We start from the raw sequence: 14,165 nt of genomic DNA, 5'->3' as shown, positions 1-14,165 counted from the left end.
TTTTGTTTGAGAGTCAAAAACTCACATGAAAGACCAATGGAATATAATGGGAAAATAAAATTGGGTAACCCACTTCTGCTACATTTGGGCAACAAATCAATAACTAAACCCTATTATTTCACAACTAGGGTCGATGACATCAGCCTATAAGTTAAGAAATAATTAAGATCGGCACTTTCTACTACAGAGTTAGTGCCACTAAAATAATATTTTTTAAACATACACATTAAGTGATCCGTATCAGTTCTAGACAATTTACTGGATTAAGCCCTAGGATGGGATAAAAGAATATAAAATATATAATGAGCAACATATTTAAGCATATATTATTTTAAGAACCTTTTTCAAGAATTATAGATCAGTGGCTTTTAAGGGGGTACTACACCCCTGTGGTAAATTTGTGACTATTTTTGCATTTTTCTCAAAAAATAATAAAATACTGGTGATAAAAGTTATGTATATTATTGGGGCAAGGAATCAGATTACTACACTGAAATTTCAGTGACTCAAGACAAGCAGTTCAGTATATATGATAGGAAATGAGGTACATCCTAGCGGTACCTTATTTCTTATCATAAATAACGAACCGCTTGTCTTGGGTTATTGAAATTCCAGTGTAGTAATTGGATTCCTTGCCCTATAATATACGTAATTTTTGTTACCACTGTGTTATTAATTTTTGAGAAAAAAAGAAAAAAATAGACACTAATTTATCGAGGGGTGTAGTACCCCCTTAAGATGAAACCAAATACAATCGTCATTTGGTCCCCATATGTTGGAACTTCTATACAAAAAGCATCTGGTTTTCAAAGATCTTTTTTATTCTCATGATTCAAAACATTTATTAACGCACATTTATAACGAACTATGTCCTATTTCTAGACCCCACATTTCATTTGATATTGCAATTTTCAGCTGCTTAAAATCATCATATAATGGAAAAGGAAATATTTGAATACTTATGAAAACAACAAAAGGAAATAATTTATATCATTTAATAACCCACCAGAGTACTTAAAAGAGCTTTGACCATGTGACTTTTTATCGTAACAGGATTTCAAATAGGGTACTTCTATGTTATGATCATTTTGTTTTTAATAGTAATTATTTAATCATTTTATCATTAACACATTATTTCACAATACATAATATTTATGACAGTATATAGAATTTATATTTTATTTGATATTTAAAATTTTGACTCTAAAAAAATGATTTTTAACACCACACTCACCAGTTTATTCAACTTGAAGTATTAGTATTATTACATTATATTAAAACAATAATTAATATAATTCAATAACGCACACATATATGATCATAAGTTCCATTTGTTTTGGACTGACATAGTAGTATGGTTTTAATTATCATCTTTGCCACCTGTACGAATTACTCTAAATAGATCAAGATAACCCTGTTCTGTTAGATAATTGGACGTACTTTGTTAGGGAGATATGCAAAGCTAACCAGTCTAACTGACTGTTTAAAGTAAGATATCCTTAACCATGTTAACTAATGACTTTTAACCGGGCTTTCAACTACAGACCTGCATTCAGTATACCGTATGCCAGGAATTATTCATCGGTTGAGTAACCAATATCCTGGTTTTTTTAAATACCAACTGGAGTTGTCATTCATTTATTCTGTAGTCATAGCATGTATATCTAGATGGCTTGAATTTTGACTTAGGTTGCAAGATGCAGAACAACTATGTCTAACACAAGGACATCGGTTAGATATCATGGATATGATATTCGGAAACGGCATGGTGATACATGCAGTCGGGTATTTTGAGATATGAATAAGAAAATAAGTGTTACACGAAAACTGCTTATATTACAGGTAATGATCTTGTTTGTTCCTATTGTGAATTTGTGCCACACCTATATCCAATTAAAATCTCTTACGGAAAAGCATGACATGTGTGGTCGAGCATACGACTGAGAATCATGAAATCATGGGTTTGATTCAGATTTAAATTATTTTAAAATTATCTGTGCCACCTGTACGAGTTGCTCCAAATGCAGTGCGTATTAAAATAAAGTAAACAGTTTGCAAAATGCCACTAGATACAACAAAATTATGAGGTATTTGGTCAAAATGCTCTAGTTGATAGCTGAATCAACATCTTGTCCTCCCACAACTGTAAAACTACTGACGTGTGACCATTAATAAGGACTCAGTGTTTATAAAAACATTTTATGAGCAGAGTAAAAATGCATTTGCGCAAAGTCAACTAAAACTTAAAGAACATGAAAATCACACTTTCTTTACTTGACAGACTTAGACTTCCACATGGCCACTATTCCTCTAATTCAAGCTCTCTTTAACTCGTCGACATTGTATTCACACCACCACGACTAATAAGAGGTCTGACTCTGTGCATGTCAACTTGTGCAATTATGCATCTCTGGAGTTCAGCAAGGTCTGCAGGAGAACTGATCAAAACCTATGATTCAGATAGCCCCACAAGAAGAAATCCAGTGGTATAAGATCATAATATCTTCGGCCCATCCATTCCATTTGGTGATTCAAAGCAATCACACGTTTGCTAAACATTTCTGCAATGTGTTCCGGCACAGTTCTCCTTCGAAAAGACTAAGACTACCAATTACTTAATTTGAATTGACTTTGCGCAACTGCATTTCATTCGGCTCATAAAATTAGCCACTGAGTCCTTATTAATAGTCACATATCAGTAATTTTACAGTTGTGGGAGGACAAGATGTTAAAGGAGGATTTCGTGATCCTAGCATCCTCTTTTTATGACATATTTCAGTAGATATCCACGAAAAAGCTTATTTCCAAAATTTCAGTTGATTCCGATTTTGCGTTTGCGAGTTATGCATGATTATGTACTCCATAGACAATGTGTTGTAATTTCGTTCTGGTGCACCAGAACGAAATTCAAATTTGGCGATATTTTTGCTATACGAATTAATCTGCAAGAAATATTTGGTACATAAACATTATGTAGCCAGAGGTATCCAGTGGTGTAAAAATCTGAACTTTTTTTGAGAAAAGTGGGGGGGGTGAGGCTGTGGATCACGAAATGCCCCTTTAATATAGTTATCAACTAGAGCGTTTTGACCAAATACCTTATAATTTTTAGTCAAGTGGAAATGTTTAAACTATTTACTTTATTTTGATACACACTCTAGATCAAGATAACCTCGTTCGATAATTGGAAGTACTTTGTTTAATAGGATATATGCAAAGCTAAACAGTCTAACTGTTTAAATTAAGATCTTTAACTAAAGACTTTTAACTACAGACCTGCATTCAGTTTATGCCAGGAATTATTCATCGGTTGAGTAACCAATATCCTGGTTTCTTTAAATACCAACTGGAGTTGTCATTCATTTATTCTGTAGTCATAGCATGTATACGTAGATGGCTTGAATTTTGACTTACGGTGCAAGATGAAGAACAACTATGTCTAACACAAGGACATCGGTTAGATATCATGGCTATAGTATTCGGAAACGGCATGGTGATACACGCAGTCGGGTATTTTGAGATATGAATAAGAAAATAAGTGTTACACGAACACTGCTTATATTACAGGTAATGATCTTGTTTGTGTCAAACCTACATCCTATTAAAAACCGAGCGAAACATGTGTGGCTTATAGTAGTGGTACAGCATAGAACAGAGAATCGTGAAATCATGGGTTCGAGCCCCATCGCGACTGTGCGTGTTTATCCTTGAGCAATTAGTTACTCAACTTCAATTTACTCTACTTTACACAGGGGTAATGGGTAACATTGCTTTAAAACTTTATCGGTCTTTACTTCAAGTACAGAATGTCGGCAGATACTAATGCATAATTTCAAATTTATATAGAAGTTTAGTTCACTGGTATCGTAAGTGTTTTTGTTATTTCTGGCTGCAAAGTTTTGTTCCATATATTTTGGGTTTATTAACCCATATTTGAACCATTACTACTATACAGCATGAGAAGACTCTATTACATAGCATATAATGTTAAAGCCATGTGGTATAAATTAGAAGTTCAAGTGATAATGATTTGATGCGCTGTGCTATTCTGAATAATCAGGATAGTGCATAAATAAGTGACTAAATTCCGTTGAGACCACTTGCGTCAAGTTTATACTAAGGTCGCTCAAGTGGTGATTGGCGCTCGCAATGAGGAATCCGATTGAAGTCGCTTTGGCAAGCGACTGGTATTTTGTGTAAAAGCGACAGCAGTATTAGTTAAGCTATTCTTGGTATAAGTCATACTTCATAGTATTCAAAAATAAATAAAGCAGTTGATTCTCAGGATTTATTCAGGCAAGACAAACAAACCCTTCAGATGAACGATGATCCCAGTTGTGCTGTTATAAAATGAAGCATCTTTATGTAGTTCGCTGTCAGAGGTTTTTTACATTGCAAATTTTCACTTCTTGAGATCTTCCCTAGACGGATGCCCTAGACTCTTGGTTTGTTGTCATATCGAATCTCCTAAGAAAATCAAAATCATACTCTCGCAAATAATAACAAATCTATAAATAATAATTCATAAGTAGCTATGTTGTAGAACAGAGGGTTGACTACAGCTCGGGGCTAAATTTCTTACAAAATGTTTATAATGCAGCATATCTGAACAAAATATATCGTCGTCGTGACGTCATAACCACATATTACCGAATAACAACCACCTGTAAATGAAGGGGGATCACGGGACTGTCCCCTCTGTAAAAATACTGACGGAAGTTTAGGCCATCTGGAACTAAATTGTGCAAATAAGTCTACTCCGAGGGGAATGCCACCCTCCACAATGGCAATAGAGTCGAATCTGTCCTAAAATTTCCCTTTATCATTTTGTATCAAATTATATACGTACAATAGTTTGTATACCTTGCTCGAGTCAGTAATTTAGATATTGTTTTTTTATTTTATCTCTAAATGTAATGATGGAGAGTATATAAAAAATATATATTTTCAGAAAAGAAATGATGCAATGAATCCAACTAGCATAACATATTCCTGCAAAAATTAACAGTTTTCAGGAAAATCTCAAACTTTGATTCAACTTTACTGACTCGAGAAAGGTATACGAATTATACAGAGGGTGACTTTGATTTGTTTTACGGAGCAATGCTATTTTGCTTTGGTCGCTAGTAGTCGCTTTTCGCGCTCGGCGAGTCGCGTATTAAGCATTTACAAGGACGGTTTATAGTAAACAATTCTTCGGCATTATGAACAAATTCATAACGATATGTACCAACATTACCAATGTGTATGTATACTATATATACATTGTATAGTAGCTAAACTTTTGTCGTACTAGCCAGCCGGGCAGGTAGACTAATCCATGAAAGTAATATACCACCAAGTTTAACTGACCTTATTTGGGAATGCAGCCCTTAATCCAACGCTGTCCATGGTCAATCCATGAGAGTACCCAAATAATATGAACCATGGATATTACATAATAATACGCTCATGACAATGACTGCACTGGATTAATCTCATTATCTCGCCACGTAGTACGTCAGTTTGGCTGGACCATGAGATGACCAAGGTCAGCCGAGGTATGCGTATGTATCCAGTAGATGTGCCCTATCCTTTAATGTGGGAGATTAATCTTTCCTTTTTAAGTTTAAATGGATATGGTCAAATTTCTCTCCACAAAGTTGTATTCACGTCGCTGCAAGAGGTGACTCAACTCTATATTTATATGGATCCAACTGTGCCTCTTGCAATTCACTGAATAGAAATGTGATTTCTTGATGTGTACAGTTCAATTAGAATCATTACCATATGCTGCATTTGCCAAGGTCAAAGGTCTTATTTTCCTTATTGGCGTTGCTCAACTGGTATTATCCTTTGTTAACTTTTATCAATCTCTCTTTTTTTACCTAAAAGGTACACATTTGAGGTCGCTCCACTTTTTACCGTCATGGAAGCAGAAATCATGAAGAGGTTACGTGAATATTGTGGGTTTAAATCTGGTGACGGCATATTCTGTCCTGGTAAGTTGTCAATCAAATAAGGCTATATTCCATTTAGAAGTACATCCCCTCGATTAGGAGTTTGGATTGCAATCAAATTCAACAGTAATAGTATATTTTCTAGGCCCAACAATTTACAACCGTAAGCGTGTAAAATGTATGTAATATTTTGACATACCGAGCATAGCACAAGTTCCAAATTATCATGATTATGGGGCAATCAATCATGATTCCGACATTTTCCTAAGATTTTAGCTGGATTTTAGCATAAAACGGACACAATTGATAGCTCCACTGAAATTGAATTGATATATCTTTTGCAACATTGGGTGTGGGTTACAAAAGGAAATAGCCTACCTGAACTTAGAAAAAACCGGTAAATTTGAGTACTCCAAACCTGCAAAATTGTAATATTAACCTTCAAACTATTCTAATAACAAAATACCTTTAAAACAAAACAACCCTCTAACGTTGTTGACGACCAAATTGCATCCGTACAACCATACATTTCGAGTGGAGGACCTCTCATATACGACTACAGTTATGTAAATGGAATGACTTGAATAACTTTATGGGTTAATCAATTTCATTCAAAACATTAACTCATTGAAAACCAATGACTTCCGGTCTATATTTAGTTCTGTTAAATTAATTGCTATTACAATAACATCTATACATCGAATGGAGTGTCGTTTACAAATCTATGAAACCAAGTTAACTTGCTTTAGTAACTATCTCGCGGTATGGAACTCTAACCTATTCAAATTGATCGTAAGATATCCTAACAATTTGTTACAACATAGGAAATGTAATGCACACGGAAAGAATAATAGTCAAACTTTGCTTCCGTCATATAGCACTTAATTGTTAATGTATTCTTGCAGGAGACAATTTAACATAAGGTGAAATATTGCCCCATATGTGTGTAACTAGCATCAATTTCTCCGTTCGAAAGTGAAATGCTCTTCGCTACTCATGCTTACTTTACATTGACGTCTACGAAATAAAAGTGTTTCAAATTAGCACTCCTGACCTTGAAATTTGCATTTAAAGAGTATAGATTTTTCTACAATTATCTTCTTCTCTATAGTTTACCTTTTTGAGTCAAAAGCTTGTTCGAGTGTTTTCTATTGTTAGCAAAACAAAGAGGTTTGTTATTGTATACCCATACTTCCTATTTACTTATCGTATGTAAATTATTTAGTAGCAATTTGTATTGTCGATATTATAATCAATGGACATAAGAGAATCTTTTAATTCTAAAATGACGTCATTACTCGCTCACATCACTCAATAAACGTTTTATGTCTGATGTTTTGTCCAAAATATGTGTCCAGATAAAAAATAAGCACAACAGCACAAAACGTAGTCTACCAGTGTGTGCAAATCAAAAGGATCTCAAGTCATTGTCCTGGAATTGGTAACACATCTTGGCTCGGGTTGATTTAATAATTCAAAGTCTAGATAGACGTTAAAAATGCATTAACTTGATGAAAGAATGGAAACCATAGAGAGTGAACATGACACATGAGTATGATATACTAATGACTTCAGTTTTCGTATTCGCGTGCCGTAAACAGTGTATTATGTCAGCTACACACGAAAGTACTTTTCTTATTTAACAAATGCAACCCTATTAAGAAAAAGGAGGACAGTCGTTGAAGTCACTATTAAGATTTTTGTAATCTGCCTTAATTTAATGTAAATTCCATCAATATGTGACATTATGAATCAAATACAACTTTGTCAACATTGTAATAATTTTGCCAATCGGCTCACAAGTTATAAGTGACAAACACGAAAAGCCAATCAAGTCCAAAATGCTATTTATTCAAGGTTTATGTATACGTGTAGGAATAGAGATGCAAGCTCCGTATAGAGTGTCTAAATCGACACATAAGTCCGTTTAATATATACACCGTAGTGTGACCTTACCCTCCTTTGGTTACCCAATTGACCTACCAGGTTAAACAGAATCAGCTAATACAGTCTTTCAAACCGATGACGATGGTTTAGTTCCATATTCATGACGTTTCTTTCCTTCTAACTTTACTTGTGGCGTGTATTCCTTTGATATCATGTGTTGTATATATACAACTTTGGAAGTTACGTTAACTTTCCATTTCCGGGGTATCCGATTATTCCAAATTGTTTTTGCTATTACTTTCGGCCATCTTTCTTTGCCGTTACTTCTTTATATTTTTCGGCTCTATCCTTTCTTTCCGTTTCTTTTTTGCTTTTTGTTTGATACTTTCATATTGTCAGTCCTTTTTCTGTTCCTTCTGTTTGTTTTGTTTGTTTGTTCTCTTAAATTATGTTAAACAAAGTAATTAATTTCTTCCTAGTTAATTATCTACTTTTGTACTTTTTGATCCCGTTTTTCATTTTCTTTCTAAATTTGTCTCTCTTTCTTTGCTTTTATCTATTGCCTATATGCAACTTTGAAAAAAAGGTATCTTTTCATTTTTGGATTTTCCAACAATTCAAATTGATCGGTTATTTTTTATTGTAATATATACACACGTGGTGATGAGCTAGTTTTTTCTTCCTTTCTTTTGTTTCTTTCATTCTTCCCTTATTTCTGTCTTTCTTTTTCTTTTACTTTCTTTCTCTATTTCTCATTTCCTATTGCTTTTTTTGATTCTGTAATTGTTTTGTTTTTCTTTTTTATTTGTTTATTTGTTTCTTTGTTTGATATCAGTTATTATTCTATGCAACTTCGGATTCAATTATTAATAGTTTTTGTATTATAAACATGATTATACAATTAGCTAAATCATTTTTTCGTTCTTCTTTTCGTTTGCTTCTTTTTATTTTGATTTCTTTTGTTTGATTGCTTTCTTTTATTTCATATCAGTTTGGACCTTTGGAAATAATGTTCTCTTTCCATGTCATGGGTTTTCAACTTTTCTATTTATTGGTAATACAAACGCACTAGAAGTCTTCTTTTTTTCTTCCTTCTTTTATGATATTTATTGATTTTCTGATTTTTGTGCAACATTTACTGTCTTTATCATTGACATTGCTTAGTGTCTTTGCTCAATACCATCACATCAAGTAGATCAAGTAGAAGTATGCAGCATGTTAACTCACTTTTGATATATTCAAATACGAGTTGCAAAGCACGTCTGGAGTTGTTATGATAGCTGTTATTTATAAAACGTTTGCAGTACCACAAACGTTGATTCATATTGGGCCCCTGACTAATTATGTTATAAAGTAAAGGTAAATTTAATGCCAAGAATTGAATATTGAAAAGAATTTAAAAATACATCCCTCGATTAAAATTTGGATGCCAATCAAATTCAACAATAATAGTATATTTCTAGGCCCAACAATTTATAACCATAAGCGTGTAAAATGTATGTAATATTTTGACATACCGAGCATAGCACAAGTTCCAAAATATGGGCCAATCAATCATGATTCCGACATTTTCCTAAGATTTTAGCTGGATTTTAGCATAAAACAGACACAATTGATAGCTCCACTGAAATTGAATTGATATATATTTTGCAACATTGGGCGTGGATTACAAAAGGAAATAGCCTACCTGAACTTAGAAAACACCGGTAAAATTGAGTACTCCAAACCTGAAAAATTGTAATAGTAACCTTCAAACTATTCTAATAACAAAATACCTTTAAAACAAAACAACCCTCTAACGATGCTAACGAGCAATATGCATCCGTACAACCATACCTTTCTAGTGGAGGACCTCTCCTATACTACAGTTATATATGTAAATCGAATGGCTTGAATTACTTTATGGGTTAATCAATTTGATTCAAAACATTAACTCATTGAAAACCAATGACTTCCGGTCTATATTTAGTTCTGTTAAATTAATTGCTATTACAATAACATCTATACGTCGAATGGAGTGTCGTTTACAAATCTATGAAACCAAGTTATAAGTAACTGTCATTATGTACAAAAGAGTATGTGCTATCTCGCGGTATGGAACCCTAACCTATTCAAATTGATCGTAAGATATCCTAACAATTTGTTACAACATAGGAAATGTAATGCACACGGAAAGAATAATAGTCAAAATTTGCTTCCGTCATATAGCACTTAATTGTTAATGCATTCTCGCAGGAGACAATTTAACATAAGGTGAAATATTGCCCCATATGTGTGTAACTAGCATCAATTTCTCCGTTCGAAAGTGAAATGCTCTTCTCTACTCATGCTTACTTTACATTGACGTCTACGAAATGAAAGTGTTTCAAATTAGCACTCCCGACCTTGAAATTTCAATTTAAAGAGTATGGATTTTTCTACAATTATCTTCTTCTCTATAGTTTACCATTTTGAGTCAAAAGCTTGTTCTAGTGTTTTCTATTGTTGACAAAACAAAGAGTTTTGTTAATGTATACCCATACTTCCTATTTACTTATCGTATGTAAATTATTTAGTAGCAATTTGTATTGTCGATATTATAATCAATGGACATAAGAGAATCTTTTAATTCTAAAATGACGTCATTACTCGCTCACACCACTCAATAAACGTTTTATGTCTGATGTTTGGTCCAAAATATGTGTCCAGATAAAAAAAATAAGCACAACAGCACAAAACGAAGTCTATCAGTGTGTGCAATCAAATGGATCTCAAGTCATTGTCCTGGAATTGGTAACACATCTTGGCTCGAGTTGATTTAATAATTCAAAGTCTGGATAGATTTTAAAAATGCATTAACTTGATGAAAGAATGGAAACCATAGAGAGTGAACATGACACATGAATATGATATACTAATGACTTCAGTTTTCTTATTCGCGTGCCGTAAACAGTGTATTATGTCAGCTACACACGAAAAGTACTTTTCTTATTTAACAAATGCGATCCGATTAAGCAAAAGGAGGACAGTCGTGGAAGTTACTGTTAAGATTTTTAAAAATTCCATCAATATGTGACATAAAAACACGTTTATGAATCAAATACAACTTTGGCGACATTGTAATCATTTTGTTCAATCGGGTCACAAGTTATAAGTGACAAACACGAAAAGCCAATCAAGTCCAAAATGCTATTTATTCAAGGTTTATGTATACGTGTAGGAGTAGAGATGCAAGCTCCGTATAGAGTGTCTAAATCGACACACAAGTCCGTTTAATATATACACCGTGGTGTGACCTTACCTTCCTTTGGTTACCCAATTGACCTACCAGGTTAAACAGAATCAGCTAATACAGTCTTTCAAACCGATGACGATGGTTTAGTTCCATATTCATGACGTTTCTTTCCTTCTTCCTTTATTTGTGGCGTGTATTCCTTTGATATCATGTGTTGTCTTTATACAACTTTGGAAGTTACGTTAACTTTCCATTTCCGGGGTATCCGATTATTTTTAAATTATTTTTGCTGCTACTTTCGGCCCTCTTTCTTTGTCATTCCTTCTTTTTTATTTTTCCGATCTGTTCTTTCTTTCACTTTATGTTTTGCTTACTTTGTTTGTTACTTTCTTACTGTCAGTCCCTTTTTCTGTTCCTTCTGTTTGTTTCATTTGTTTGTTTGTTCTCTTAAATTATGTTAAACATAGTAATTAATTTCTTCTTGAGTTAATTGTCTACTTTTGTATTTTCCCGTTTTGCTTTTTCTTTCTAAATTTTTCTCTCTTTTTTTTTTGATTCTGCTGTTTTGTTGCCTATATACAACTTTAAAAAGTTATCTTTTCATTTTTTGATTCAAATTTATCGGTTATTTTTTATTGTTATATATACACGTGGTGATTACCTAGTTTCTTTCTTTCTTCCCTTTTTTGTTTCCTTCATTTTTCCCTTATTTCTATCTTTCATTTTCTTTTACTTTCTCTTTTCTTTTTTTTTTCCTTTTTGCATTTCATTTCCTCTCGCTTTCTTTGATTCTGTAATTGTTAGTTTTCTTCATTTTACTGTTTCTTTGTCAGTTATTATTGCAACTTCGGTAATAACGTTATATTTACATTTGCGAGGTATTCAATTATTTATAGTTTTTGTTTTTGTATTATTAATATTATTATACAAGTAGCTTAATCATGTTTTCGTTCTTCTTTTCGTTTGCTTCTTTTTCTTTTAAGTTCTTTGTTTGTTTGCTTTCTTTTATTTCATATCAGTTTGCACCTTTTGAAATAATGTTCTCTTTCCATTTCGATGTATCCAATTTTTCTATTGTCCATTTCTTGATAATACAAACGCACTAGAAGTCTTCTTTTTTCTTCCTTCTTTTATGATATTTATTGATTTATCTGATTTTTTTTGCAACATTTACTGTCTTTATCATTCACATTGCTTAGTTACTTTGTTTTTGTTCTCATTATATTTTACTTTCAAATTAACGTTTAATGCTTGTCTGCAATCGCTTTGGATGATCATTGCGCCTCACAATACCATCACATCAAGTAGATCAAGTAGAAGTATGCAGCATGTTAACTCACTTTTGATATATTCAAATACGAGTTGCAAAGCACGTCTGGAGTTGTTATGATAGCTGTTATTTATAAAACGTTTGCAGTACCACAAACGTTGATTCATATTGGGCCCCTGACTAATTATGTTATAAAGTAAAGGTAAATTTAATGCAAAGAATTGAAATACCACTAAAAACCCAACTTGGACCCACGACAGCCCATAAGCATGTGGTGGGTTGCGTGTTCCAAAGAATAAAATAGTGTAAAATTGGTCCAAAATAAAAATATATTAATAAAGAAGAGACCATAAGCTGTTCAAAATAGCCCCAAAAGTCCATTTAAGGATAGCGAAGTCCATTTTATCCCTGCAAGCGATTTTTGGGGGAGAAAAGGTCTATATTTTGGAAATTCCTTACGCCCCCCCCCCTCGCAAAAAATCCACTATGACGCATATAAACATTGGATATCATATTTTCATCGCAATTTTACATATGGAAAACTTTTGCCCTGATTTGTGCATTAGCTATTTGTTTGCAAATTGCAACACTCAGTGTGTGTGTGTGACCTTTTTGTACACGACGACCTAATTGCACGGCTCATATGAGCACTGCTCAGATAAGTGGACCATTCCACTTTACCAAATGTGTCCTAAACATTAGCGTAGCAGAGTGAGTTAGGCCTATAGCAGGAAGTATAGCGTCGACAAACACATCCCAGTATCGTAAAGTGTTGTGGCCCGAATCGCGGGTCAAATAATCGAAAAGTCGCCCAATTTTTCTCTTTACCATTGGTTTCTATGGGACAGGAAACTATCGGAAGTCGCGGGAGACAATGTTGAAAAGTCGTCCAATTTTTTTCTTAACCATTGGTTTCTATGGGACAGGAAATTGTCAAAAGTCGCGGGGAAAATCTTCAAAAGTTGCCCAATTGGGCTACTAAATCGCGGGTTTGGCAACCCTGGAGACACGGTCCTCGTGATTGGACAAGTTTTGCCCACCTCTTCCCATGAACCAATCACGAAGTGTGTTATATCACTGGAAAGAGAATATTATGTAGATTTTGATTCCGTCCGACGACCTCACATTTGACAGATAGTTTAATTTTGCTGATGAATTTATCGCTGGCAACCCGTAGAAAATCGTCAAAAACAGGCACTGTCCTCATTGAAGCTTGAAAAAAATGACCAAACGAAATCAAAATTGCCCACCGGTTCCCGTCATTGGATATAATCGAATTTAGGCTTATTTGAAAGAAGAAGTTTTATATTTTATGAAATCGTCCGACGATTATAAGAAAGTTTATTTTAAAAGCCATCAACAGCAAAAGTTTGGTCAAAAACGAAAAATGTGCCGACGGAATCCCGTGCTTAATGAACCAATTAGGCCAGTGTTGAGCAGATGCGCGCAAGTTTTGCATATGCTGTGGTCTCCTGATGCTTTATGTGTTTTTCATAAAAACTACGATTAATATAAGTCACGATTTATGACAAAAATGGCCAAAAAGCCGTTTCAATTTTGGCGTCTTTTTGATTCAATAAATTCGAATCATTCAACCCCGAACTAGATTTTGAACAGCTAAAACACCAGCAAGCAATGGAGAAAAAGGCAGCAACGAACTGGCAACGTACCCTTAAATATACAATGCAGATATTTCATATTCTATCTCGCATTCCATTAGCGTTAATTACTTTAACAAGTGCAACCAAAGTGCTTCGCTGTTTAGGCATATATTTGGGTCCACTTTAGGCCGTATAAAATTAATATTTTGGTTCTCGTCCAGAGGATTTTCATGAATTGATGAGGGAGGGAGGTT

The 14,165-nt window shown here is 33.8% G+C and overlaps 1 protein-coding gene across 1 annotated transcript in view; it reads left to right on the top strand.

Moving 5' to 3' along the window:
- The window catches only part of LOC140137376 (cysteine sulfinic acid decarboxylase-like), a 57,326-nt gene that overhangs the window by 27,608 nt on the left and 15,553 nt on the right, over window positions 1-14,165 (top strand). The window contains exon 5 of the mRNA XM_072159051.1: window positions 5,875-5,981. Within this exon, the coding sequence (XP_072015152.1) occupies window positions 5,875-5,981 (107 nt within the window). The remainder of the gene's footprint in view (window positions 1-5,874; window positions 5,982-14,165) is intronic.

Source organism: Amphiura filiformis, chromosome 1 (assembly GCF_039555335.1).
Source record: "Amphiura filiformis chromosome 1, Afil_fr2py, whole genome shotgun sequence".
Lineage (NCBI taxonomy): Eukaryota > Metazoa > Echinodermata > Ophiuroidea > Amphilepidida > Amphiuridae > Amphiura > Amphiura filiformis.
Note: the sequence above shows the minus strand (reverse complement) of the source record. Positions and strands in the feature narration are given on the sequence as shown.